The 26,498-nt window shown below is 37.3% G+C and overlaps 1 protein-coding gene across 1 annotated transcript in view; it reads left to right on the forward strand.

Moving 5' to 3' along the window:
• The window catches only part of CFTR (CF transmembrane conductance regulator), a 90,861-nt gene that overhangs the window by 53,941 nt on the left and 10,422 nt on the right, over positions 1-26,498 (forward strand). Inside the window, 7 exon segments of the mRNA XM_032221843.1 lie at positions 1,676-1,826; positions 2,965-3,192; positions 4,284-4,384; positions 10,798-11,040; positions 11,197-11,352; positions 17,852-17,941; positions 23,732-23,904. Coding sequence (XP_032077734.1) covers positions 1,676-1,826; positions 2,965-3,192; positions 4,284-4,384; positions 10,798-11,040; positions 11,197-11,352; positions 17,852-17,941; positions 23,732-23,904 — 1,142 coding nt within the window.

A 26,498-nucleotide genomic window follows, 5' to 3' on the forward strand; every position in this document is an offset into this window, starting at 1 on the left:
GACTTACAACATTTCATTTAGTGACCATTAAAAGTTACAACACCACTGGAAAAAGTGACATGATCATTTTTTTAAAGTGCAACCTTTGTAGGATCCCCGTGATCATGTGATCAAAATTCATGTTTGGCAACTGGTTCATACTTATGACCATTGCCAAGGTGGCGCAGTGGTTAAATGCAGCACTGCAGGCTACTGCTAGATCAGCAGGTCAGCGGTTCAAATCTCACCGGCTCAGGGTTGACTCAGCCTTCCATCCTTCCGAGGTGGGTAAAATGAGGACCCAGATTGTTGGGGGCAATATGCTGACTCTCTGTAAACCGCTTAGAGAGGCCTGAAAGGCCTATGAAGCGGTATATAAGTCTACTGCTATTGCTATATTGCTATTGCTATTGCTGTATCCCAAGGTCATGTGATCACCTTTTGCACTGTTTTGATAAGCAATGTCAATGGGAAAGCCAGATACACTTAACTAGGTTATCTTATCAACTGCAGCAATACACTTAAAGGGACGCGATGGCTCAGTAGCTAAGATGTTGAGCTTGTCGATCAGAAAGGTCGGCAGTTTGGCAGTTCGAATCCCTAATGCCGTGTAATGGAGTGAGCTCCCATTACTTGTCCCAGCTTCTGCCAACCTAGCAGTTCGAAAGCACGCAAAAATGCAATTGGAAAAATAGGAACCTCCTTTGGTGGGAAGGTAACAATGTTCCGTGCGCCTTTGGCATTTAGCCATGCCAACCAAATGACCACGGAGATGTCTTCGGACAGCGCTGGCTCTTTGGCTTTGAAACCACCCCCTAGAATCGGGAACAACTAGCACATATGTGTTAGGGGAACCTTTATCTTTTACCTTTAATACACTTAACAACTATGGTAAGAAAAGTCATAAAATGAGGTGAATGTCTCACTTAAGAATATAGATTTTGGGCTCAATTGTGATCGTAAGTCAAGGACTAATTGTACTGATCTGACTACAGAGACTAGAATGGTAATTCAAAACATTTGAATGGCATCATATGGAAGGAGGATAATATTATCATAGTAATCTGTTCTGATCCCCCTCCGTACGGTGAGTCACGCCGACACAAGATTAGTGCTAGACAATTTATTCACAGTAAATTAACATGCCGACAAGACTTTGGCAGCAACCCAGATTTCACACAGATAAGAAATACACACCAGAGCTTCTCCAGCTTTAGTATAATAGTTGAGTCCTGTAAACAGCCTCCTCCCAAAGTATCTTCTTATATACGCCCTTGGGAGGAGTCTAATCACAACCACCTGGCCCCAATTATCTCCTATATCTCCATAGTTGCTGTTGGCACTTATCTGCCCGTCTTTGCGTGGCGCCTGGAATCAACTCCTTTGGCTCCCCCCACTGCTCCAGGGCCTGACGTCAGGGACTAACTCCCTTTGGCTTTCACCGCTGCTCCATGCCTCAGGCACCTCCTGGTGGCCAACCAGCCTCTCTGGTCCCTGCTCAGAGTCTGAACCCTGTCCAGGGTCCTTCACATCTTCCAGAGCCGACTCATAGGGCCCCTCACTATCAGAGTCTGTTTGCAGCTCCAACGGTTCCTGCTGGGCCACAACAGTAATCTTAGCAAAATTACTTCCTCATAACTTGTAAAAGTTTGTGGAAAGTTTGCTATATCAGTAGTATTTTTCTTTCAACTTGCAGTTAATGTTCATTGTGATTGGTGCTATAGTAGTCGTCTCTTTCATGGAACCCTATATCTTCCTGGCAGCTGCGCCTGTGATAGGAGCCTTCATTATGTTAAGAGCATACTTCCTGCACACATCTCAACAACTAAAACAACTGGAGTCTGAAGGTATGATCTATTATAGTTACAAATAAAATGAAAATATATTTTCTCTGTTGTTTTTATCCAACTCCTATTTTAAAATCTCATCTCTCTGAATAATGTTCTCTACAAATATTCAATCCTTGTCAAGATTATATATATATGTTCTGACACCCCCCCCCCCTCCGACCTGCAAATCACCCAGACACAGGGTTGGCTGTTTGCCACTCTTTAATCATGGATTTATCGACTCCTTTGGCTGAAAGCCCAGACAAGACTCACATGCAAGAATAGTTGGCAGCAACCCAAAATCCAATAGGCACAGATACAAGACAGACAGAGTATTCTAATACTGTTTCAAATGGTTGTGTCCTGCAGATGACCCCTCCCAACTTCTTCACTTATATACTCTCTTGGGAGGGGCCAAGCCACAACCACCTGGGCTTAATTATCGTCTCTGAGTCTGCCTTTGGAGCTGCTGCTTCCGTTTCTCCGGCCTTCTTTGTCTTGCGTCAGGAACAAACTGCCTTGAATCCTCCCCACTGCTCCATGCCTCAGGGGCCTCCTGGTGGGCAACCAGCCTCTCTGATCTCTGCTCCGAATCTGAACCCTGCCCAGGGTCCTCCACATCTTCCCTGGCAGACTTATATGGTTCCTCGCTATCCGAGTCCATCAGCAGCTCAACCAGATCCTGTTGGGCCACAACACACACACACACACACACACACACACACACACTCTGTAAGACTAAGAATGCTAAATTTGAGGATGAAAGAAAGAGAACCATACACATAATTATACTACAACAGAGATAAAAATAAATTTTGTATATTTATCTGTTTATAGAAAGTTTACATTAGTAAATGATTACTGTCTCACATAGAACACTTAGCAACTTACAATTGTATAATTTCAAATACATAATAATATAAAAAATTAAAATAAATATATTAAAAACAGTATTATCAAGGGCTATAGTATCAAAACAAATATAGCCGCCAGAAGATTACATACAATTTTTAATGTTCCGTGACATGATGCAACTAGTAAAGAATCTATGTGATGGAAACACAAGTATTAGTTATGTTTGAATCTTTATGCAGTTCATTTTTAAAGAAATAATAAACATGTATTATTTTTATTTTCATGTTTGCATTCCTTATAGCTAGAAGTCCAATTTTCACACATCTTGTTACCAGCTTAAAGGGACTCTGGACATTGAGAGCTTATGGAAGGCAACCATATTTTGAAACATTATTCCATAAAGCTCTAAATTTGCATACAGCGAATTGGTTCCTGTATTTATCTACCTTACGTTGGTTTCAGATGAGAATAGAAATGATTTTTGTAATCTTCTTCATCGTTGTGACCTTTGTTTCTATTTTTACCACAGGTATATATATATATATATCTTTGCTTTTATATTAAATAGAGAAAAAGAGTAAGACATGTTACATGTAGAAAAATATATGCAGATTTAAATAATTAATGGACATTATATACAGATAGTTTAATCAATAACAAATTTAATCAAAAGTGACAAATGAATGTATTTACTGGTATTTATTTTATTTTTTTATATAGAATAGTTGCGTCTGCCTATATTGCATACATAAACAGTGCACAAAAACCAATACCATGAAATATTTATCAAGGGAATACTAAAACAAAATTAAAATAATCACAATATAGGTAATCTTTGACTTACAACCACAAGAGCCCCAAATTTCTGTTGTTAAATGAGACATTTGTTCAGTGAGTTTTGCCCCACTTTACGGCCTTTCTTGACTCAGTTGTTAAGTGAATCATTGCAGTTGATAAGTTAGCAACTTGATTGTTAAGTGAATGTAGCTTCCCCATTGATTTTGCTTGTTAGAAGATTGCAAAAGGTGATTACATGACCCCGGGACACAGCAACTGTGATATGAACCCGTTGCCCAGCATCTGAATTTTGATCATATGATCATGGGGATACTACAAAGGTCATAGCTGTGAAAAATGGTCATGTCACTTTTTTCAAGGCCATTGTAACTTTGAATGGTCACTAAACAAACTGTTATAAGTTTCAGGACTACTTATATAATAACTGAGGCAGCATATAACAAACCCATGATGCAAGCCAGAATTCTTAATTGACTCATCTGACATCTCAGTACAGCACTAGGGTGAAGAGTTACGTCTTCATGGACTTCCAAAAGGCCAAAAATATCAGAATCTGCCATATTTTGGGGTATGGAAACTGTTCCACGAGACAGCAGCTGTTACAAATGAGATAACATTTTCTGACCATGTGTATCTGAAACTGTTACTGCTAATTTCCCATTTAAGGGCTGCTAATGAGCTAATATCACTTCTCTTTCCCTCTGTGCAGTTTTACCCATGTATGAAGGTGTGGATGAGTTTTATATGTGTGTATAATTGCAAGCTTGCACATATGCACATTTTGTTTTATGCTGGGATTTTATACATGTTTTTTACTTATAGGTAGCGGGGAAGGAAAAGTCGGCATTATTCTTACATTAGCCATGAACATTATGGGAACATTGCAATGGGCTGTTAACACAAGCATCGATGTAGACAGTTTGGTAAGAAACATTTCTTTGAAAGTAAATATTTTAAGAAAAGATATAATAATTACATAAAATAAAAAATAAAATAAATATTACATTGTAGAATATGCAATTGTTAATTTTATAATTGAAGATGCATGTATTGATATATTGATTTGTAAACCACACATTTTCTTTAAATTTGCTTTTTCATCATTGCATGTATTATTTTTTAGCACATCCTAAGTCTTCTGTACCTTTTATTTTTACAGACATCAGTGTGCAAAATTGCATAGTTGCAGTTAAGAGACTGCTGGAAATGATTAATTTTCAAGTCAGGGAACTGTTTCGATTTGGAAAGTTTCATATTTACTTATTTAATATACCTCTGTAAGCATGTAATGGATTTCTAGCAGTTAATACACAAAATATAAAAGCATTGTTGTTTTTAACTGTGGTCAGCTGCTTAGAGTCACTTGGGCGGCCATACAACTTGAATAAATAAATAACAAAACAATAAAACACAGCAATTAATTAAAACTCAGAATGTAACAATAATTGATCTATCAAACCAATATTTAAAGCACTACGAGGCTGGTAAAGTCAGGAAATAAAAATCACATGCATTTCTGGAATGAGCTTCCTCCTTAGTAAGAGGTAGAATAACCAAATCTTGAAGACCTACAGAGGAGTACAGAAATGGGCTTGAAGAGGGAATTCAAGGATGGTTACATGAATACCAACTTAGTCCTTAAAGGGAAGAGGGAGCATGAAAGATGCTCAGGATTGCCTTGCTTTGTAAGAGGGCAAGAGAAAAATTCTATCAGGTTTTCAAGGTTCCACAGTGACATTATTCCTTCTGGACTCACTTCCTTAACTGGCCGACTTTAAAGGGTTGATGCTTTCTAAAGCAATTCTCTAATCAGACTTAGTCTTAGTTTTTTTTCTCACACATATCATCTGCCTTGAACTAAGACATATTTTCTGTAACAGAGCTCCCTCCTTTGGATTCATCCGATTTGCTTGACCTTCCATCACAAAGAAAATCTTCCTAGCTTCTCCCAAAGCCTACCTGAACGATTCTGGCCTTACCACTTATGACAGTGGTCTCCAACCTTGGCAACTTTAAGACCTGTGGACTTCAACTCCCAGAGAACTCTGGGAGTTGAAGTCCACAGGTCTTAAAGTTGCCAAGGTTGGAGACCACTGACTTATGAAAAGCCATTAAAGTAGATACTCAGAGTAAGCTATTCCATAGAATAGAGGCTATTGTATAAAAACACTAATTGCAGACTCTTAGACTTTCACCTCACAAAACTGAGGGACTAGTAAAAAAAAAAAAATCAAGAGCATATTGGATCAGTCAATTCCACTTGGAAGAAACAGCTCCGAAGGTCCCTGGGAACCAAACCATGTAGGATTAGTAAATTAAACCAATATTTTAAATGTATAGTATCTGGAAGCCAATGCAGAGGCTGCAACACAGGAATCATATACCTGCAATAACCCTTACCTGCCAAGAAACTGACCACTGCATTGATGCACAGAGAAATGGCTTTCTCAGTGGAATAAATTAATAAATACTTCTGTAGACCTCCATTGCAGCCATGTTATCAGCACTACACAATTAAAACAATGTAACTATTACCTGTTTATCACTACTGTTGTCATCCATTACATTTAATCATTCTGCATGTACAATCCATTCCCCTATATTTGCAGAGCTTCTAAGAGAAAGAAATAATTGTTTTGGACTTCTGCCTCAGTTCTCTGGACTATATGAACTTCAGCTTCAATTCAAACTGGCCCCACAGGTGTAATATGTTCATCGTGTCTAAGGCTAGATAGCAAGTGCTGCATTTTGTACTGAAAAAAGTTTATTAGTGGTCTTTAAATCCAAGCTGCTATTTTCACATTCCATTGCATAAGAAACAGACTAACAGAAAAGTAATTAGCTAACCACAATTCTTCCTCTATTTCGCCACCATGAATAGATTCTTTCTCCTAAAATGTACTTTATGATGTACATGAGAATTGCTCATATTGTTTTCTTAGAATTAACAGGTCAGCATAATAGCTGTGTTTTAAGTATCACTACTGTTGAATTAAATACAGTACAAATATTCCATCTACATATTTTAACTCTATTATCAATGAATAAAAAATTACAAATAACTCCTTCCCAGGATGGCTGCTGAATGTTAAGGGACTTTCTTTCTCTTACCCACTGTTAGAAACTTAAAAGGCCCCCAATCGGCCCCACCCCCTTTCTTGGCTACTCACTGGCTCCATGGGGAGTTAGGAATTCTGTTGAGGTGCGGGGAGACACCAGAGATGGAATCTGCATATCTGAGGGTGAAGGCAATCTACTTTTCTGGATTTCACACAGGATCAAAGCTCAAAGCAGCGGCATCCCAAACTGCATAGGAAGGACACTTTGAAACCAACAGATACACAAACCACACCCCAAATTCACACAAAGGACCAGTCCTCCTATAAAACCAAGCTCTTCTGCACCATTTTCTCCATAGCCTACCATCAAGAGCAGAACTTTTGTTCTTGAGAATAAAATCCTCTTTCACACAGTATATCTGGATTTCAATTTTATTTGGTTTGTTCTTGCTTTATCCTTGGCTTGAAGAAATCCCAAATTGTTCTCTTAACACCACGATCTGTTGTTTTTTCTGCCAGAGCCAGTGTTTTTGGCAATGTTTTAGCAGGATTTGAATGGGAGCACTTAGGAATGAGCCAAGATGACTTTTGGACAGCCGTGGTGGACCTATGTAGGAAGTCATTGGGCGTATCGCACACATAAACTACCGTATTTTCACGCATATATCCCACCCACGCAAATAACCCGCCCACGCAAATAACCCGCAGGTTTTCAAGATTTATGTAAAAAAGTTTTTATACACCCCACCTTCTTATATAACCCACGACGATTAAGCTTTCTCCTCCGTTCCCGCCTCCCGTCCCTTCCACCATCTCAGCAGTTTCCCTTCTCCTCCGTTCCTGCCTGTTCCCGCCTCCCGTCCCTTCCACCATCTCAGCAGTTTCCCTCCCCAGCTCGCCCAGGCTTTCTCCTCCATTCCCGCCTCCTGTCCCTTCCCCGATCTCAGCACTTTCCCTTCTCCTCCATTCCTGCCTGTTCCTGCCTCCTGTCCCTTCCACCATCTCAGCAGTTTCCCTCCCCAGCTCGCCCAGGCTTTCTCCTCCGTTCCCGCCTCCCGTCCCTTCCCCAATCTCAGCACTTTCCCTTCTCCTCCGTTCCTGCCTGTTCCTGCCTCCCGTCCCTTCCACCATCTCAGCAGTTTCCCTCCCCAGCTCGCCCAGGCTTTCTCCTCCGTTCCCGCCTCGGGAGGAACGGAGGAGAAGGGAAAGTGCTGAGATCTGTTAACAGATTAGTTAATCTGTTAGTCGCTATCGCGTAAAATATTTTCCGCATACCCCGCCCACTTTTATACCCCGCGGGGGGGGGCATGCGGGGTAGGTAAAAACGCACATTGCCCGCGGGTTATATGCGTGAAAATACGGTATTAACTTTCATTTTTTGAATTTAGTGTTTCATTTTGTTATTTGCTTTTGAAAGTTGATTACTGGTTGAATTCTGATTTGTTTCAACTCCTTGCTGGACTTTAGTTGTTCGTTCTTCTTTTGCTTTCACTTTTATTTATGTTGTTTTCAACAACCTTAATTCTTGCTGCAAGGAAACAAGGTGTGGGTTTGGGTTTTTGGGGATGATAAAGTCTTTCATTTGACTTATATTGATATTGGATTTCTGTATTTATTTGAATTTGCAAAATATTTGGAGATTATTTCTTTCTTTTTTTTTTTTTTGACCTTGGATTGAAATATCCAGAAAATCCCTTTCCTGTTTCCTTCTGCTTCTGTGCTTTTTTAAATTGCCTGATTAAGTTACACAGAGCAACAATGGATCAGATGACATATAGAGACATTTAATTTTGGACAAATTCGGTGCACAAAAGGACTTACACTTAACTGGAAATCACTTCTATTTGAACTTTTGTGGAAGATAGACTGATTAGGGAGACTAAATCTATTATACTTAATTAGACAAAATTAATAAAAGATTAAGAAGCAAGCATGGATATTTGATCCAGGATGAATTACTTTTAATTTTTGGGATGATTTGGGATAGATAAGATTCCATAGTAAATTTTCTATGAGTAGTTTACAATAACAGTTTGATAACAGAGTTTTGAAAGCTTAATATCATCTTTTGTGTTATTATCTTTCTTCCTGTTAATTATTCTGTCATTAATATAGTACATAGAGACAGACCAATAATTTGCAAATAGATTTACCATTTTTAAAAAAAAAAATGGGGGAGGCTGTTTTGCAAGGGGTGGGAATTAATATTGTATTAATCGGTATTCAATTGGGAGGATAATGTGTATCTATGCATTGGGGTTTTTTGCACCTTTTTAATGTCTTCAATGTGTTGTGGGATTTTTTCTTTGTTTTTTTTTCTTCTGTTTTTTTTTTTTTTGAGTTTTGTATTTTAACTTACTTTTGAATAAAATAAAATTTTTGGGGAAAAAAGATTATGTTTTTCTATATATAGTGGGAACATTCCAAATCTCAGCATTTCTGAAAAATTGTTTACAATAGAATGTAACAAATTTTGAAAGCTGTAATTTCATTGTAATCTCAGATTTTTAAAATTAAATTTCATTATATTTTCCTTCCAAATACATGAATTGGCAGTATACATACTAATAATGACAAGAATTCTTTATAGTTTTTTTATTAGAAAAGTTATTTAATTGTACATTTAGAAGAATGACTAATGCAACTGTGGAAACATGCCCTCTATCCAAAACAACTTCATAAAAAGTAAATTAGATATCAAATTTAATTCTAATTGGAACCAATAAGCTGTTACAATTTTATATACTGATTTGTGCCACATTTAAAATCTGAATTTTTTGAAGAATAGTATTTGTGCCTTACTTGATATTCTACTTTCAATATTAATGTTAATAAAATTTAAAGCTTAATGGGGACTTTCAGGTTTTGTTTAGAAAACAGATGCAATATATTTTATAATATCCCAATTTTCTAATATATAGAAATTATGTTCCTTTATAATTCTCTACATTTGTTATACTTCTAGTTATATTTCATTCCATGTATTTTAGTTTTTTAGATTGAAATAATTCAATAGTTTATTTAATATTTAATTGAATTTTAATTCAAATAATTAAAAATAAGTTTAAAAAGCTGTTTCAGACAAGTGCAAACACCTCTGGAATTACTTTGAAATGCTACATATTTCTAGTAATTTGAATTAAAAATTCAGATCTCTCTTTCAGCAATGATTCTTTCCATGCAATAGTTTAGGTTCTAATACTGCTGGTTTATCTGTGAAGAAGGACAATATAGTTTATGCATCAATTTTGGAAATGCAACATTTCTAAATATTATAGCAATCATTGGGATTCTTTTAATCAAATGTACAATAAAAGAACAGTTACACCTTAAATTTTCTTATATTATGCATGCATTCTATATTATATGATGAAATACACTTGTTATTGTATATGTTGAAAAATATTTTTTATTTGGTCCCCAGTTAATTATTTTCACTTCCTCAAATATTTTTTTGCTAATTGGAAAAGAGCATAGGATTTCTGTGTTCTGGCAATTCAGCAGTGTTGCAGAGTGCTACTTGAGGGCTGAGATGCTTAAAAAGGTTGTTAAAAATTGCAGCACAACTGAAAGTGTTGAAGGACTAAGTGGAGAGTAGCAGTTGGAGGAAGAGATGCTGTGGCTCAATTTCCCCACCGTAGGAAACTCCTGTTGCTAATTGTAAGCTTCAGGTCCTGTATGGCATTGCTAGTTTTGAGTCTTTCTAACTCAGGATAAAAGATGGGGGAGAAATCTAGAGGTTTTATCACTTTCCTTCTCTAGCACTAAATTTATCAAATTGCAAAGTGCCAATGTGATTGGGTGGACAGTGGCTTTCACTTTTCATGGCATCTCCAAGCAAGGATATGAAATCATCACTGAGTTAGGAAGTAAAATGCCGGCAGTGTTGGACTAGCCTAAGTGGACTGCAAAAATGAGGCTCACCACTAAATTACTGCAAAGAAATATGCATAGCTTTTTGCTATCATCAAATGACCATCCATACCGTGGCATCCCGGATTTGGGACTCTAAACAGTGTGGAAGTGCTTTATTTTCAGTAGCCAAGAATTCCAAAGGTCTGGAAGATATCATTAAAGAAGGAACTGGCTTGGGAAGAAAGAAATGTCAGTTCAAATAGTCTGTACTCACAATATGAATAACAAAATATAGAGATAAACGTATTAACATGTGATGTTCTCACTCATACTTTCTCTATGATATCAGTCTATACATGTTTGACCAAGAGATATATTAAAGAAAGCATAGCATTTAAGATAAATATTCTCTGGTTTTTCAGATGCGGTCAGTGAGTAGAGTATTTAAATTCATTGATCTGCCAACAGAAGAATCTAAACCTTTACCGGCATCAAAAAATAAGGAGCTTTCTCATGCTGTCATCATTGAAAATGTGCATGCAAAGGAAGAACATATCTGGCCATCTGGTGGGCAAATGACAGTGAAGAATCTTACTGCTAAATATGTAGATGGAGGATTGGCAGTGTTAGAAAATATTTCCTTTTCAATAGGTCCAGGACAAAGGGTAAGAATATTTTAATTTAAACCTTATCCAAACAAAAACCACAAAACAGAAGAGCCAACAATGTTTTTTTTAAAAATGTTAGTTTATGAATTTGTTAATTTCACCAAATTTATGAATGCCAGTTCCTTCAATATTTTATGTTAATCAATATTTCAGGTGGGCCTTCTAGGAAGAACTGGCTCAGGGAAAAGTACTTTGCTCTTTGCCTTTTTAAGAATCTTGAATACAGAAGGAGATATCCAGATTGATGGTGTCTCGTGGAACACAATCCCTGTACAGCAGTGGAGAAAAGCATTTGGAGTAATACCTCAGGTAAATCTGTACCAGTTTGTGAATGTTTTTTCTTCCATTCAATGGTTTCCAATTCTCAGAGCCTGCCTGGCCAAATATCTATAGTTTCCTTGCACGGTTTTTCAGAAGCAGCTTACCAGAGCCTCCTTCCTAAGGCTGAGAGAAAGTGACCAGACCAAGTGTACCTATCAATATATTTTGTTCATATAAAACAATTTCATTTCAATATTAAGATTTTTCATTAAGAGACATACAGGAAGTGAATATAAGTTGTTTGATACAGTTGTGAATTTGCAGTGTCTTTTACCTCATTGCTTTGGTTGGCTCATACATGTTTGAATTTCAGCTAAATCACAGTTCACCATACTATCAAAGTGGACAAAGTCTAAATGCATATATTTTGTTGATAAAGAAGATGAAATGCAGTTCAAACTAAATCTATTTGTAAGGCAAATACATATGCAAATTGTAGTTTTCCCAATATAGAAATCATGACACAATAGAAAATTAGTGGACAAACTGAAGTATGTGACTAGAGAAGGAAGCACAGAAGAATGACTGTCTTTCATGGAGACATAGTTTGCATGTTTCTTCTGAATCAGATGAAAATTCAGCAAAAAGACAAAGATGCATCAGATAAGATTGAATATAAGCCATTCATTTCATAAATTACAATCAAAATTACAACCAACATTGCTTTCCCCACCTCTGGGCTGAAGGATCTTCTAATCCACAGCATTTCTCCTCCTCTCCAGTATGACATGAATCAATAGGATATAATTTAACTCAGTGCAGATGAAAATCATATATATTCTAATCCAATTTTTTTAGTCTCTTTTACAGAGAGATTTCTAGTGATCCCCTTCAAAGTAATCACCTACTTTAACCATTCTTAGCGTTTGGAGATTAGCTAAGATTAGCTTGCAATGTTAGCAGTTATACCCAGAACTGAAAGGAAATGTTCAAGTACAGGAGTCACTTTGTTGTAATTTTAGATCTCATACTTAGTAAAATTTTAGTGTCTACATTACAATTTAATGTAGTCTGAATCCTGAATCTCACTTAAAGCTGGTAGTTAGGTTGTTTTATAAATATATTTTAATGTTGTCTTAAACTTTATTTATCACCCACTAAAACAGTTTAAACACACACATACACACATTTTTACAGAGCACTTTGCTTGAAATGGCCTATGACAACAATAAACTGAATTGAATTGAATACAGGAATTAATTAAAAGGAGAGGATAGAAGATACAATCAAATTTCATACAATGTTTTTGAGCAAGCATGAATAATAGGCTTTAAAGGACACCATTGAATTATGAAACAAGAAGCAAAAAGTCCTAGGATCTTCAGGATTCTACATTGCAGGGAATATTAATGTTAAAAATATAAACTTTTGCATTTCCCTTTGTTGGAAGTTATCTTATTAATTTCTTCCTATTGGTCCAGTTTATAGGGATCCTCCTGAATCATGATACTGGCATCTAAGCCATTTGCTATTCCCCCCCCCCCCCCATTTTTGTGTCACTGCCAATTTGATAATATTTTCTAATCCAAATCTTTTGACAAATATGTTGAACAATAAATGATCTATTATGGAATCTTATAATATGTCATTCAACATTTCCCTCCAACTTGACACAGAACAACTATTGTTCAGTTGGGGTGATTCAACCAGCTTGGTATCCATCTACCAGATGGTGCAATCCAATCCACATTTTGTCATATCTTTTTTTACTGGAATCTCAGGAGACACTTTGCTAAACTCAAAGTACACTTTGTCCATTAGTCACTTTATCAAATAAAGGAAATTGGTTTGGTTTGACATGATTTATTCTTGATACGCTCATTCCTACTTAATGTACTGTTCAAACATGATGTCTGGCATCGATGTCAAGCAATACTGAACTGATATGTAATTAACAGGTTCCTTCCTTGCACAAATGGTGTCATTGTTTCTTGACATGCCTGATGTCATTTTGATCTTTCATGACTTCTAAGACTGGGATCTCCAACCCCAGACCATTCAGAACTGTTTGGAACTGGGCCATGGAAGCATTGGGCAAGTGCAAGCACATCTGTGCACTCTCCATTTACATAAGCAGCGGGTGTGCATGCCCGTGGCTTGCGCAAATGGAGCTGCTCGCTTACACTTGCCCACCATTCATGCAAAACCAACCACTCTCACCCTCCCACTGGTTCATAAAGCAAGAAATGGTGGATTATGCCAGAAAGAATGACTGATCTGAATTGCTTACCTGCAACCCTAAAAATGTGCCATCTGGGATAAAACAGTACAAAATATTGTGATTCAAATATTAGTGGATAATTAGTTTGAAGACTTACATGGTGACATTATTTAGTTTTACAGCTGATTGATTATGATTAATTGATTATACTACACTTATATCTTTTCCCTAAAGATTGAAATGCAATTATACTTGGTACAAGGATGTAAAAATATGGCATTTTAATTCTGATAAACTTTATGTAATTCAATGCCTTGGGTTCAGCCAATTGAGCAAATGGCCCTTATTTCTAATTTGCATATATGAAGTGTTAAGAAAATTTGCAGAGCAAAACCCAGAAATAAAATCAAAAATAATACAAATTAATACTTTATTTTAAATTCTGAAATTGTAAGAAGCATAGCATAGGCATCTCTCTCTTTAACTTGCTGCTCCCACTTCCTAGAACATACCAATACAGAAACCGTTTTGAAATAAATTTTAACAGATTAAGAAACTATATGAAAAATTATATTCTAAATTTAGAATAGAAGTGGAATATTTTACAAGGTCTCCTTTTGCAAACTGAGCAGTGCAATTAGGAAATTCATCTCTTTTGGGAAAGCAAATACATCATCTCATGCATACTAGATAACTATTGGTAAGAGATATTGTAGGTATTATGAAGCTATTGCTTCCTTTTCTAAAAAAAAACAAAACCCAAACTGGTTCGTTCAGTTAAATTTCATGGTCATCATAGGATTCCAAACTATTTAATTGATCTTCACAAACCTAGCCAAGTGTAAACTATGCCAGACATAGTTTCTCTATTATATTAGTACAACCACACCCACTAATCTCGAGAAACTAATACCATAGAGCAGTGGTCCCCAACCCCCGGTCCGCGGACCGGTGCCGGGCCGTGGAGTACCTGGCACCGGGCCGCGCAGCGGCCGGGGGCCATGATCGCTGCAGCGGCTGGGGGCCATGATCCCTGCTGCCTCTTCACCCACACGCGCAGCCTGAGATCAACCCCGGGACTCGAACCCGAGAGCCACCTCTCCGGTCCAAACCCCACTCCCACCCCGGCCGCCCGCCCGGCCGCCTTGGTAGCCCGTGGAGACGGAGCGCGTTCGGTTCGCCGCTACCTGGGGGCGCCGTCCCCATGACGTCACCGCGGAGTCCTCGCCTCCTTCCCTGGCGAGGCTTTCTCCCCGCCAGCCAATCAGAGGCCAGTCCCCGGGCAAGCGGGGACAAGTTTCTGGCCGGTCGAAGCAGAATCGGGAGATTGGAGGGGGGGGGAGAGAGAGAGAGAGCGAGAGAGCGAGCGCTGGGCGGGTGGCAGCGCGTTCCACAGCGGACTAGGCGCGCCGCGGGCTGCCAACCCCCCCCCCACACACACACGTACACACACTGCCTCTCTGGCAATTGGCTGCCCAGGAAGGGAGCGGGGAGCTTTCACAGATAGGAACGTGATGGGGTTTGTTTTCTTCCCCCACTCCTGAGCCCTTTTTTTTTTTTTTGCTTGCCTTCTGGGGTCTCCGCCGTGGAGCAGCCGAGGTCAGATGGGGAGGCGGAGAGAGAGGGAGAGAGAGAGAGAGAGAGAGAGAGAGAGAGAGAGAGAGAGAGAGAGATGGGCGGGTGGCAGCTGTCTGTGAAACATCTTCCCCTCCCCACCTCCTGGGCAGCCAATTGCCAGAGAGGCACGGTGGGGGTGGTGGGGGTGGTGGGGGTGGTGGGGGTGGAAGGAAATAAAAAAAGAAGTTGCCCTTTCATTTTGCAATCTCTCTCTACGACCTTGTTTCATTCTCTTCCCTTTTGTTTCGTCCTCATTTCTCAATCTCAGCAACTTTAACACTTTTGGACTTCAACTCCCCAAATTGCCCAGCCAGCTAGAATAGATAGATAGATGGTGGATAGGTGATTGATAGATAGAGAGGGATGGATGGATGGATGGATAAATAGATAAATAGATAGATAGATGATAGATAGATAGAGGATATATACACATACACGCATACACACATACATACACAGAGAGAGACAGAGACAGAGACAGAGACAGACATGGATGGATAGATATCACAGAAGTGAGTACACCCCCTCACATTTTATCAATATTTAAGTATATCTTGCAGCAGTTTAGACATTAATGGCTGGGGGCCATGATCGCTGCAGAACAACGCCCCCCCCACCCCTGCGCGCGCTCAGCGGGCCACGGTAAAATTATCAAAGGCTGACTGGTCCGCGGCGATAAAAAGGTTGGGGACCACTGCCATAGAGAACACGGCTAATTCCATTAAGTTAAAGAAACCTACAGAAGCATAAGACAACAAAGATCTTAATCAACAGGCCCTGCCTCAGGCAAGTTATTTTTCTCTAACTAGGAATAGATTTTCAAATAATGCTCCATATAAATTTAATAAAGAAGAACATGTGCTCTTTTGTTTCAAGCATTTCTCTTTTATCATCAGTGCTGAAGTTCTGTACTTAGGACCTATTCTCAGGAACCATAGGATAATTTGAATTTTCTGCAGAGATAAAAGAAAGGCTTTCCTATCATTTTCTCATGAAGTGTTTGTTTCTTGATGTTGGATAGGTATGTGATATTGGTTGAACAGGGTCTGTGGGCCTTGAACCATTCCCTTTCTCTTGAAGGGAATTTAGAAAGCTGTTTTGGAGTATTAATCTAGGGCTGCAATTCTATGCATCTATACTTGAAAAATAAAGCTCATTAAATTAAGCCAACAAGCATAGATTTTGATTTGCAAGTGTGTATTGCAAATGAGTGCTTTGAATATGTACATGCTTGATTAAAGATCATTGTCAAATGGCAAATGTTAATGTGACAAATACAAACATGCCTCCCTCCTCAGTAAAAATTACCATTTTATTTATGTAGTATTTATATATATTATATAATTATTTACATGCTGTTTTTCATCCTACCCAGTGCCCAAGTATACAACTAAATGCAGGGGGAAAAAAGATCAGGAATGACAAAAAGCAAAAACTTAGCAAAATAAAATATTGGAGCAGCTCATAGCAGTTTGAAAGGATGGGGACCTATTGGGCACCTCTTGGGGGATATAATGCCACAATTGATGTGCCAAAATACAGAAGGCTCTGCCTCTGTGCTGAGATTAGTAGGTTAGTGCCCCTAAGACTGAGCAGACTTGGGCTGGTGATCTGATTGGAAGTTATAGTTGCCAATAATGGATTGTCTCAGGCACAGGAAAAGCCATTAAATTTATGGAAACCCAACCCAACCTAATTGCTGGAATTAGGCAAGACAATGAAGAAGCAAAGGTTTCAACTTCCGTTTTATCTGCCAAGGAAATTCTTGGTAGTTTTAGTAGAGAAGATCAAATTTAAGAAATCAAAGTAAAACTTTACCATATCACAAAATGACCCAATAGTCTATGCCAACTAATTCTTGATTATTTACTATTTAAAACAATTAACAAAGTAATTTATTACCTAAAACCAATAAAACTGAACATGTAATGTCATCTTCAAGTTGAAACTTTTGTGACTTCATGAGCATGCCTAAGCAGTTGTCTTGGCTATAAATTAATAACTTGCTGTTGTAATCTTCTGGAATTTCTTTTTCTTCTCAATGTATCTAAAGGTACTGTACTTATGAATCTTGACTCTGATTAGCCGCCATGTTTAGAGAAATCAGCCAATTATAGTATAATCATATACTGTATCCTACCCTACTCTACTGTATCAGAGATGGGTTTCTGTTGGTTCGCGCCAGATCAGGCGAACAGGTAGTGGCGGTGACAGGGGGCGCCACCTACCCACCCGGATGCTTCTGCGCATGAAGTATTGCACGAGTGTGCGCGCACGAGCGAACCGGTAGTAAAATAAATTGAAATCCACCACTGTACTGTACAGTATGCTATGGTATGCTATGGTATGCTATACTATTATGTCCTATATATTTCTAGATAGTATATAAGTATGATATAGCTACAAAATGAAAACTATAGAGGACTGAAACATCTTCATTTATTTTGAGAATAGAAAATAGAAAACCACCAGTGAACTCTGTGGTACTTAATAGATAAGTTTCATAAAGTTTATCTATAGTGGTTATTCAAGGAAACAAATCCCTGGTTGTACTTAGAAAATTATCACTGTTTGGGAAAAGGAAAACTATTAACAAATTCAAGTATCTGATTTGTTAATTCAGAGAAAATTAAAAGTTATTTCTTATTTCTAGCTTGTGACATTATTTTTAACAATATTTTTGTTTCAATTTTTTTTCTGCTTCCACAGAAAGTGTTCATATTCTCTGGATCTTTTAGAAAAAACTTGGATCCTTATGGACAATGGAGTGATGAAGAACTATGGAATGTTGCTGAAGAGGTAGGAAATGTCCACCTTTGTTCTTTAACTCTTAAGCAAGATCTTTATAAGGTACACATGAATGAGTATCCATTTTAGAAACACGGATAACAATTTTCACATAAATAAGCAAACATATAAATAGGAGAAGATACTCGCCCCAAGAACTTTTTCATCTATCTGACAGTTTATAAAATAGATTTCTCCTTGTTCCTTACAAAATGCACTCCCTTGATAAAAGAACTACACATATAATTAGGAAAATCACTAAATCATTTTATTTGCTTGCTCAAAAGTTAACAACATTAGAATCTCCATTGCCTTGGTGGGTTTATTTACTCTTGCTTGTTTTACTTTTGCATGGTCTTTATATCCTACATTTGTTTGTTTATTGGGTTTGAACTTGAAGCTAGATTTGGAAATGTGGCAAAGAGCTGGGTCAATGTACAATGCTCTGATTGTGAAGATACATTCAGGAATGAGTAAAATCAAAGCAGGATAGAAAGTCAAAACTAGAATTCTGAATAAACTATCATCATAAGGTATGCTCCTACACAATAAAATCTGGAAATCCTGTTCAGTGGAAGCTTTTAAAAATTTAACAGATTTAAAAAAATGTTTAAGCTCTTCTAGATATCATATTATATTTTGGTAACTTACTGCTTCCAGTACCTTCCATGACTAGTATAAACTTAGAAATAAAACATTATTCAAAATGACATTTTTTTTGAATTTTTCTAATGTATTTTCTAATGTTTATTTTATAATATGTTTTATATCATTTTCCAGCTGAATTCATCTGGAGTTGTAGATTTGAATTAGTGGTGGGTTTCAAATCCTGTTCCAACTGGTACAGTTGGAACGGGGCTGGCGGTGTTCTCATGGATGCGTGCAGCATGCACGCACATGCATGCAGTGCACACATGCATCTTAGCTCCTCCACCATGCTCCATGATGCTCCAGCTGCTCTGTGGAGCATCACGCAGGCGCTGTATGTGCCATTACTTGCACAGCAGCACAGAAGCTTTAAAACACAGGTAAGGAGCTCGGGCAGACAGCTGGGCCCTCCGGAGCACCGTCCTGGAATGGTATCCAGTGCTCCGGGCTGGCTCCAGTACACCCGTACCAGGGCATACCGCCTGCAACCCACCACTGATTTGAATATACTGTATATAATAAGCTATGAAAGGTTATATAAAAGACAGCTAACATGCTAATGTTTTGAAAACTTTTAAGTCTTTGGAAAATAAGAAAACAGACAAAAAATTATGCACAGCTTAATTAAAGCATCTCTTTATATAAGCATCTCTTTACCACTTAATGTGTCAGGATGATGGCAGTTCACAAATTAGCCCACAGGTCGATGTAGTTAGGTGATCCTTGAAATATAAAAGATTTAAACACTTGAAAAAACATCAGCATTTGGGTGGAAATAGAGTGGAAGTCATGATGTACCATAGCACAGTAACCTTAATGGGAATTTGTGAACTGATTATAGTTTTCTAATCATCTTCAAAACAGTGGGTGCAGTGGTGTTGGAAGAGTCCCCAGGCCTAAAACTATATTTGCCACGAAACAGATTATTCATCTGAAAATAAATTTCCTTCTATGATGAGTTCTGCCCATCACTAGCTGGCAGGAAAACCATCTGCCAATTATTGTTCTGAGCAAGAACAGAGCAGTTCTGTCTGTAGAATTTTGCTTACCATCTTTAAGCCTCAGATTCCTTTCATCTTATTACTCATTTTACCATAAATCAAGCTGATAACATGAATCAAACGGCGTTTTATTTAAAATTTACCTTCCCTCCCATTCCAAATGGGAGGGGTGTTCCCATTTGTCCATTGTTTTCTTATTTCAGTCTTGTGCTAAATAAATAAGGTCCAAATAGTTACAAGCACTTGCAGTATATTTGCTATCTGCCAGTTCAGATGGATCACCAAATAGAACTCATCTATGTTAATCTCTTTAGAGAGACAATAACAGAATGGCCACAGATGGGAGTGTGCATGTATGTGTGGAGTGTTACTGCATCAATTTGAAATGGTCAGTAAACACTAGTATCATTCATTGACCTGAAACTATTTTATTTCCTGTGTAATAGGTGGTAAACCACAATAGATTTTGTATTATTAGGCACTGTAATGGCGACGTAGTTAGAAACCAGTATTGCAGGCTAACTTTGCCCATAGCCAGGAGATCAATCCTGACCATCTCAAAGTTGACTCAACCTTCCATTCTTCCAATGTCAGTAAAATGACCCAGATTGTTTGGGAGCACTATGCTGACATTATAAACTGCTCAGAGAGTGATGTAAAGCCCTATAAGTCTAAGTGCTATTGCTAATACTATTGTTATTATTTCAGAAGAACTAAGGACAACTTAAGTGTGTCTCAGCCAGTGTTTGGAGATGAAACACAAGCATCTTAAGGAAAAAACCTACAATTGTTGGGGCACATTTGTAGGATAATGTGGTAGTTAAAATATTGAAATTGGATCAGATACTGATTCAGTTCTTATTTACTTAGTTTACTAGATGACCTTGAAGTAGTCATTCTGTTTCAACTCTGTCTATCTTACAGGTTTGTGGTAAGGATGAAATTTAGAGATTCCTTTCATGTGTCTTAGAAGGATTAGAGTTAGGAGGACCTTGACTGGGCTTGGAAACTAAGGTGAATCAGACTTAATTAGTCATTCAGGGTATGCCAGGGCTATCGACTTGGAATTAAAGAGAAAAAACGCATAAGAAGGAAATGGCAAAACATTTCTGCATTGTTGCCAAGAAAACTACAAGGACATAATTTAAAAAAATAACATGCAATATGACTGAAAGGAAACTTTACTCATCTTACCAGATATATGCATTTTTGAATTATCAAAGAGGAAAAGTGGCATGTAAATGCAAAAAACAGAATATATCAATCCCAATCTATTCAGCAGTCTCACAAGTAGCATAGTTCGGACCACTGAATACTGAGATTCAGAAGAACAAAATATTATTGTACTTTTTAAAATTACATATAGTTTTTATTATAACACTCTAAGTCCTTAAGGTAAAGATTAAGATTTTCCCTGTCCAATTGTGTCTAACTCTAGGTGGTGGTACATTTGCATGCTTTCAAACTGCTAGGTTATCAAGAGCTGGAGCAAATAATGGGAACTCACCCAATCCTTCGGTGCTAGCTAGGGTTTTGAACCCAGGCTGTCAGCTTTCTAGCTGACAGAAAGCTCAGTGTCCTTAACTGCTAAGTGTAGATAATTTATCAAGGCTATCATAGGTACTTCTGCTCTAAAACTAAGCGTGAAAAAAGACTGAAGTGAGACCAATGCACAGCTATCTTGGCTTGACAGCAGCATATCTTTGTGGGACAAACTGAACCTTCACTTTATTTATTTAATTACGTTTTAATTTTGACATTATTACTTTAATGAAGTTAAAGTAAAAACACACACACAAAGTAAGATGCATCTTTTTCCTTCATCAATCGAGGGTGTAATATTTTACATTGTAATGGCTCCATCTGGTGATAAAACATTTTTAATGTTTTCTTTGGAAACAAGTGACTTTTTTTTTATTTTAGTGGTTTGGGGATTATTTTGAGACCAGTCTTCGGGGATAATAAAAGGCTGCAATGGTACCTTTTAAGGACACTATTTACCTATTATCTCAACTCAAAAGTATATTTTTAAAAAGACACACAAAAAAATCCAATCCCATCTTCTCTGGGTCTTTTGTAAGGGTTACAGAAATGATACTAGGAGGTTATTTTATAAATATTTATTTAGAACACAGCTTTATTATTTTTTGTAAAGAACCGAAGGCTGTGAACATAACTCCTTCTTCCTCCTGTTTTCCCAAAACAGCAACTCTGTGAGGTGGGCTGGGCTGGGAGAGAGGAACTGAGTCATCTAGCTGATTTTCATGCCTAAAGTGAGACTAGAACTCATGGTCACCTGGTTTCTAGCCTGGTGCCTTAACCACTAGATGAAACTGATTCTTTGCATTGTTTGTTTCAGTAATCCTTATTTAGCCTTATCAAGAGTACCTGGAACTGAAATGCCAGTATAGATTAGAACATCATCCAACGAATAGTTAGCATCATATTATAAGTACATAATTTAATAAGTGTTGAGAGATAGCCTTGAGCAGATTGTCCATAATCTCAGACTGCATAGATGAAAAGATAATCATGAAAGCAGACAACAGCATGATTGATATATCATTGAGACATATTACAACCAAGAAATTGAATGGTTGGATGGAACAAGGGAAAGAAAGCAGAAAGTTATTTCCCATCATTTTATGAAAGCAAACTTCAAATTACAATTGAAATAGAAACTCGGGATTGCCAGAATTTCTATGGAAATCAAACCAAATAGAACTCTGAAGCATAAAAACATCACTTTTGAACATTATTTTTTTAAAGCTCCAGTTAGGACAGGGTTTCTTTGTTTTGCTTGTGGGATTTACAACCCTCTTTCCCCTAAGATCCTAAAATATAGTTGGGAGAAGAACTGCATATGATTCTTGAACAACCAAAATAAGTCTTTCTAAGACTGTTCATCATATGGCCTTTTTTGTGCATGTTCAGTTGGTAGACTGAAGTATTTTATACAATCTAAGACTGCCAAAGGAACCTCAACATCAATATGTTCCTTACCATAAGACAGCAGCAGGGACATCTGCAAGGGAGTCAAAAAAAAGTCAAGAGGTAGTTGAAACAGTGTAAGCAATGCCCTATTCTTTTTGCATATGCATTGGGTGGCCATGGCCACCATTGGGCTCGACTTGGTAGAAACCAAAATGGGGCAGAGAAAAATGGGCATACCTGTCCTTTTCAATATTTGGCTGCTCTCAGCTTTAAGAAAGAATATCTTGAAGCATCGCTTCTGTTAGCATTGTTAGCATTCGCCAGAAAGGCTTGTTAACTTGGTAAATGTTTCTGCCAAACTCCCCTGTATAAATATCCTTTTCTCTATTGTCATTCTTTCAGTCAATATTCACTTTTTTCAGTACTAAAACTTTATTAGTATGGAAACAGAAGAACTGTTGAGAGCAATACTTGGTTCCTTAATATACAATATATAAAAGTACATCTGCCAAACAGATTTTAGCAGGAAATGATAGAATGCTGAAGTTGTGTAATTGGGGTTTTATGCCTAATTGTGGAATTGCATCTATTGAATTATTCTCATACGTTACTTAGACTAAAGATTTGTATTTAACAAGTAATCCTTATTAGATACAGATATAAACCCCTTATGTCTCTTTAAAAAAATCGTGGCACAACTGCAACTGAGGTGACTCCTGGGGACTGAACAAGGAAATGAATCCATGGAGAGAGATGCAAAGAAGGGGAAATTGTTAAAGCGCCAGCAACAAACATTTCCTTGCTGTGAGAGTATTTCTGCTTCAAGCCACATTTATTTTTTATAGTTAGGGAGGTATAGAATGAAGCAGCATATAAAATAGAATTTCTATAACTCAAGATACTAAGTCCAGATGAATTATAAACTTCATAGGGCAGAGCACAAATAAACCAGAAATTGGCACCAGAATTACAAAGTCAGAATTAAAATAACAAATTGTACCTTTATGTTAATTCCCAAATATGCTAAATGAGTTCCATGTCCTCCAAAGGTTTTGTGTCATTACCCTGTACTAGCTTTATCTCATGTGGCATATGAAGTATTACATTGCTCTATGAATAATGCTCCAGGGCTTTAATTGCTGAAATAAAACAAACCCATTTGTGTGATACAAAATGTTTCTTTCTCTCCCCTCTCCTTGTACAATTGTTATGCTTTCAGGTTGGACTGAAATCTGTAATAGAGCAATTCCCAGGCCAGCTTGATTTTGTTCTTATTGATGGTGGCTATGTCCTCAGCCATGGACATAAGCAGTTGATGTGTCTTGCCAGATCAGTTCTCAGTAAAGCTAAGATTCTTCTTCTTGATGAACCAAGTGCTCATCTTGATCCAATGTAAGTACCACAAAAATACTCTACAGGTGGGTCCTTGACTTACAACATTTCGCTAAGTGAGCATTCAAAGTTACAACGGCACTGAAAAAGTGACTTATGACCATTTTTCACACTTATGTCCATTGCAGTGTCTCCATGGCCACATAATTTACATTTGGATGCTTGACAATGGACATTTATGACAGCTGCAGTGTTAGTCATGTGATCCCCTTTTGTGACTTTCTGACAAGCAAAGTCAATGGGGAAGCCACATTCACTTAACAACTGTGTTACTAATTTAGCTACCGTGATTCTCTTAACAAATGTGGCAACAAAAGTTATAAAGTGAGGCAAAACTCACTTAACAAATTTTTAACTTAGCAACATAAATTATGGGCTCCATTGTGGTTGTAATTTGAGGATTACCTATATTTGTATATATTGGCTATTAGTGAAGTGGTTCTGATTTTCCAGCATTCAGAATTTTACACTACAAAAGTACATACTGGATTTATTTTAAAAAGTGTATGATATTTATAGTTCAATGTAAAAATGGCTTTCAACAGTTTGGATACCATCTTGCAATTCCTTCTTCTAGCACTTTTCAAAAGTTTTATTTTCTTTTAAAACAAACATTTCATCATTCCTCAATCAGTGAGACATTGGAGTACAATTTTTTTGTGTGTCAAAATAGTTCTAGTTTACCACCAAATTCTTGTCTAGCCTAATGTATACCCCTCCCTCCCTCCACCCTCCCCCCAACCCCCCTCCTCCTTCCCCCCCCCGACTTCCCAGAACCCGTACACGGTATGGATTTTTAACAAACACAGTCTAAAATCTATTGAGAAAAAAGAAATAAAGAAATTAATAACATCTCTACATTGATCTTAGCTTCTTCTTGCTGAGCTAACTTTAAACAATTTAAATCATTTCTGATCTTAAGCATAGGCTAACTGGAATTTCTTGGTCCCGTATTTATTTTGTATATAGTCAATCCATTTTTTCCAGTCTCTCATTTGAGTGATCTTTAAGATATGCCGATATTTTAGCCATCTCGGCTAAGTTTGTAACTTTCAATGTCCATTCTTGAATTGTAGGCAAGTCTTTCTTCTTCCAGTATTGCACCACCAACAGTCTTGCTGCCGTTATTAGGTGCAGAATCAAGTTAGTCTCTACCACTGTAAAGTCAATACTTATACCTAGTAAAAATAACTGAGGAGTAAACTTTATCCTTCTTTTAAAGATATTTTGCATAATCCACCATATTTTTATCCAAAATGCCTTAACCTTTCGGCAGGTCCACCATATATGAAAATATGTAGCATCGAAAGAGCCACATCTCCAACATTTAGGCTGTAAATTCGGATACATAGAAGCCAGCTTTTTAGGATCTAAATGCCATCTATAGAATATCTTATAAAAATTTTCTCTCAGGTTTTGAGCTTGTGTAAATTTCACATTTCTTATCCAGATTCTTTCCCATGTATCCAGCATTATTGGTTCTTCAATGTTTTGAGCCCACTTTATCATACAATCTTTAACTAATTCTGTTTCCGAATCCATCTGTATTAATACATTATATATCCTCTTTATATGCATTAAGCTTTGATCTCTTATTTGTTTAAACAGATTATCCTCAACTTGAATAAAACCAATTTTTTGATCTATTTTCCACCTAGCCTGTAATTGCCCTTACTGGAACCATGTTTGAACTACCTTCTCCTCTTTTAATACCTCTAAAGATTTTAGTTGTAGTACCCCCCTTTCCAAGATAAGAAGCTGTCTGTAGGTAATTCTATCCTGTTTTTGTGCTATATTCATATTTTCAATTGCATGTCTAGGAATTGCTCACATGGGTATCTTGTCATTTAATTTGTATTGGTATTTTTCCAGACCCGCAGTAAAGCATTTCTTAAAATATGACTTTTAAAATTCTTGTCCAATTTTTTGTTGAATAACAGGTAAGCATGCCAACCATATATCAGATCGTGTCCCTCAATATTCAATATTCTATCATTAGTTAAATGAGTCCAATCACTAATTACAGTTAGCGCCACTGCATCATAATATAGTTTTAAGTTAGGTAGTTTCAAGCCTCCTCTCTCGCGTACATCTTGCATTATTTTCATTTTTACCCTCGGCTTCTTTCCTGCCCATACAAATTTGTTGATACCCTTCTGCCATTCTAAAAGATTCACATCTTTTTAAAGTATAGGTAACATTTGGAAGAGAAATAAAAATTTTGGTAAGATGTTCATTTTCACTGCCGCTATCCTACCCAACAAAGATAAGTGCAATTTCTCCCATTTTTTCATCTCTGTCTGTATACTATGCCAAAGTGGTTCATAATTATGCTTATATAGTTTCCCATTTGAAGTTAAGATATTAACTCCAAGATATTTGACTTTTTTAACTACCTCACATCCTAGCATCACTCCTAGTTCTTCCTTTTGTTTAGTATTCATATTTATAGCTAATATTTTTGTTTTTCCTAAATTTATTTTAAAACCAGACACTTGATTAATCGTATTCATTAAAACCATACTGGATTCCTGCGGTTGTTCCAATATTATGACCAAATCATCCGCAAAAGCGCGCACTCTGTATTCTTGCTG

Source organism: Thamnophis elegans, chromosome 7 (assembly GCF_009769535.1).
Source record: "Thamnophis elegans isolate rThaEle1 chromosome 7, rThaEle1.pri, whole genome shotgun sequence".
NCBI classification, from domain to species: Eukaryota; Metazoa; Chordata; class Lepidosauria; order Squamata; family Colubridae; genus Thamnophis; species Thamnophis elegans.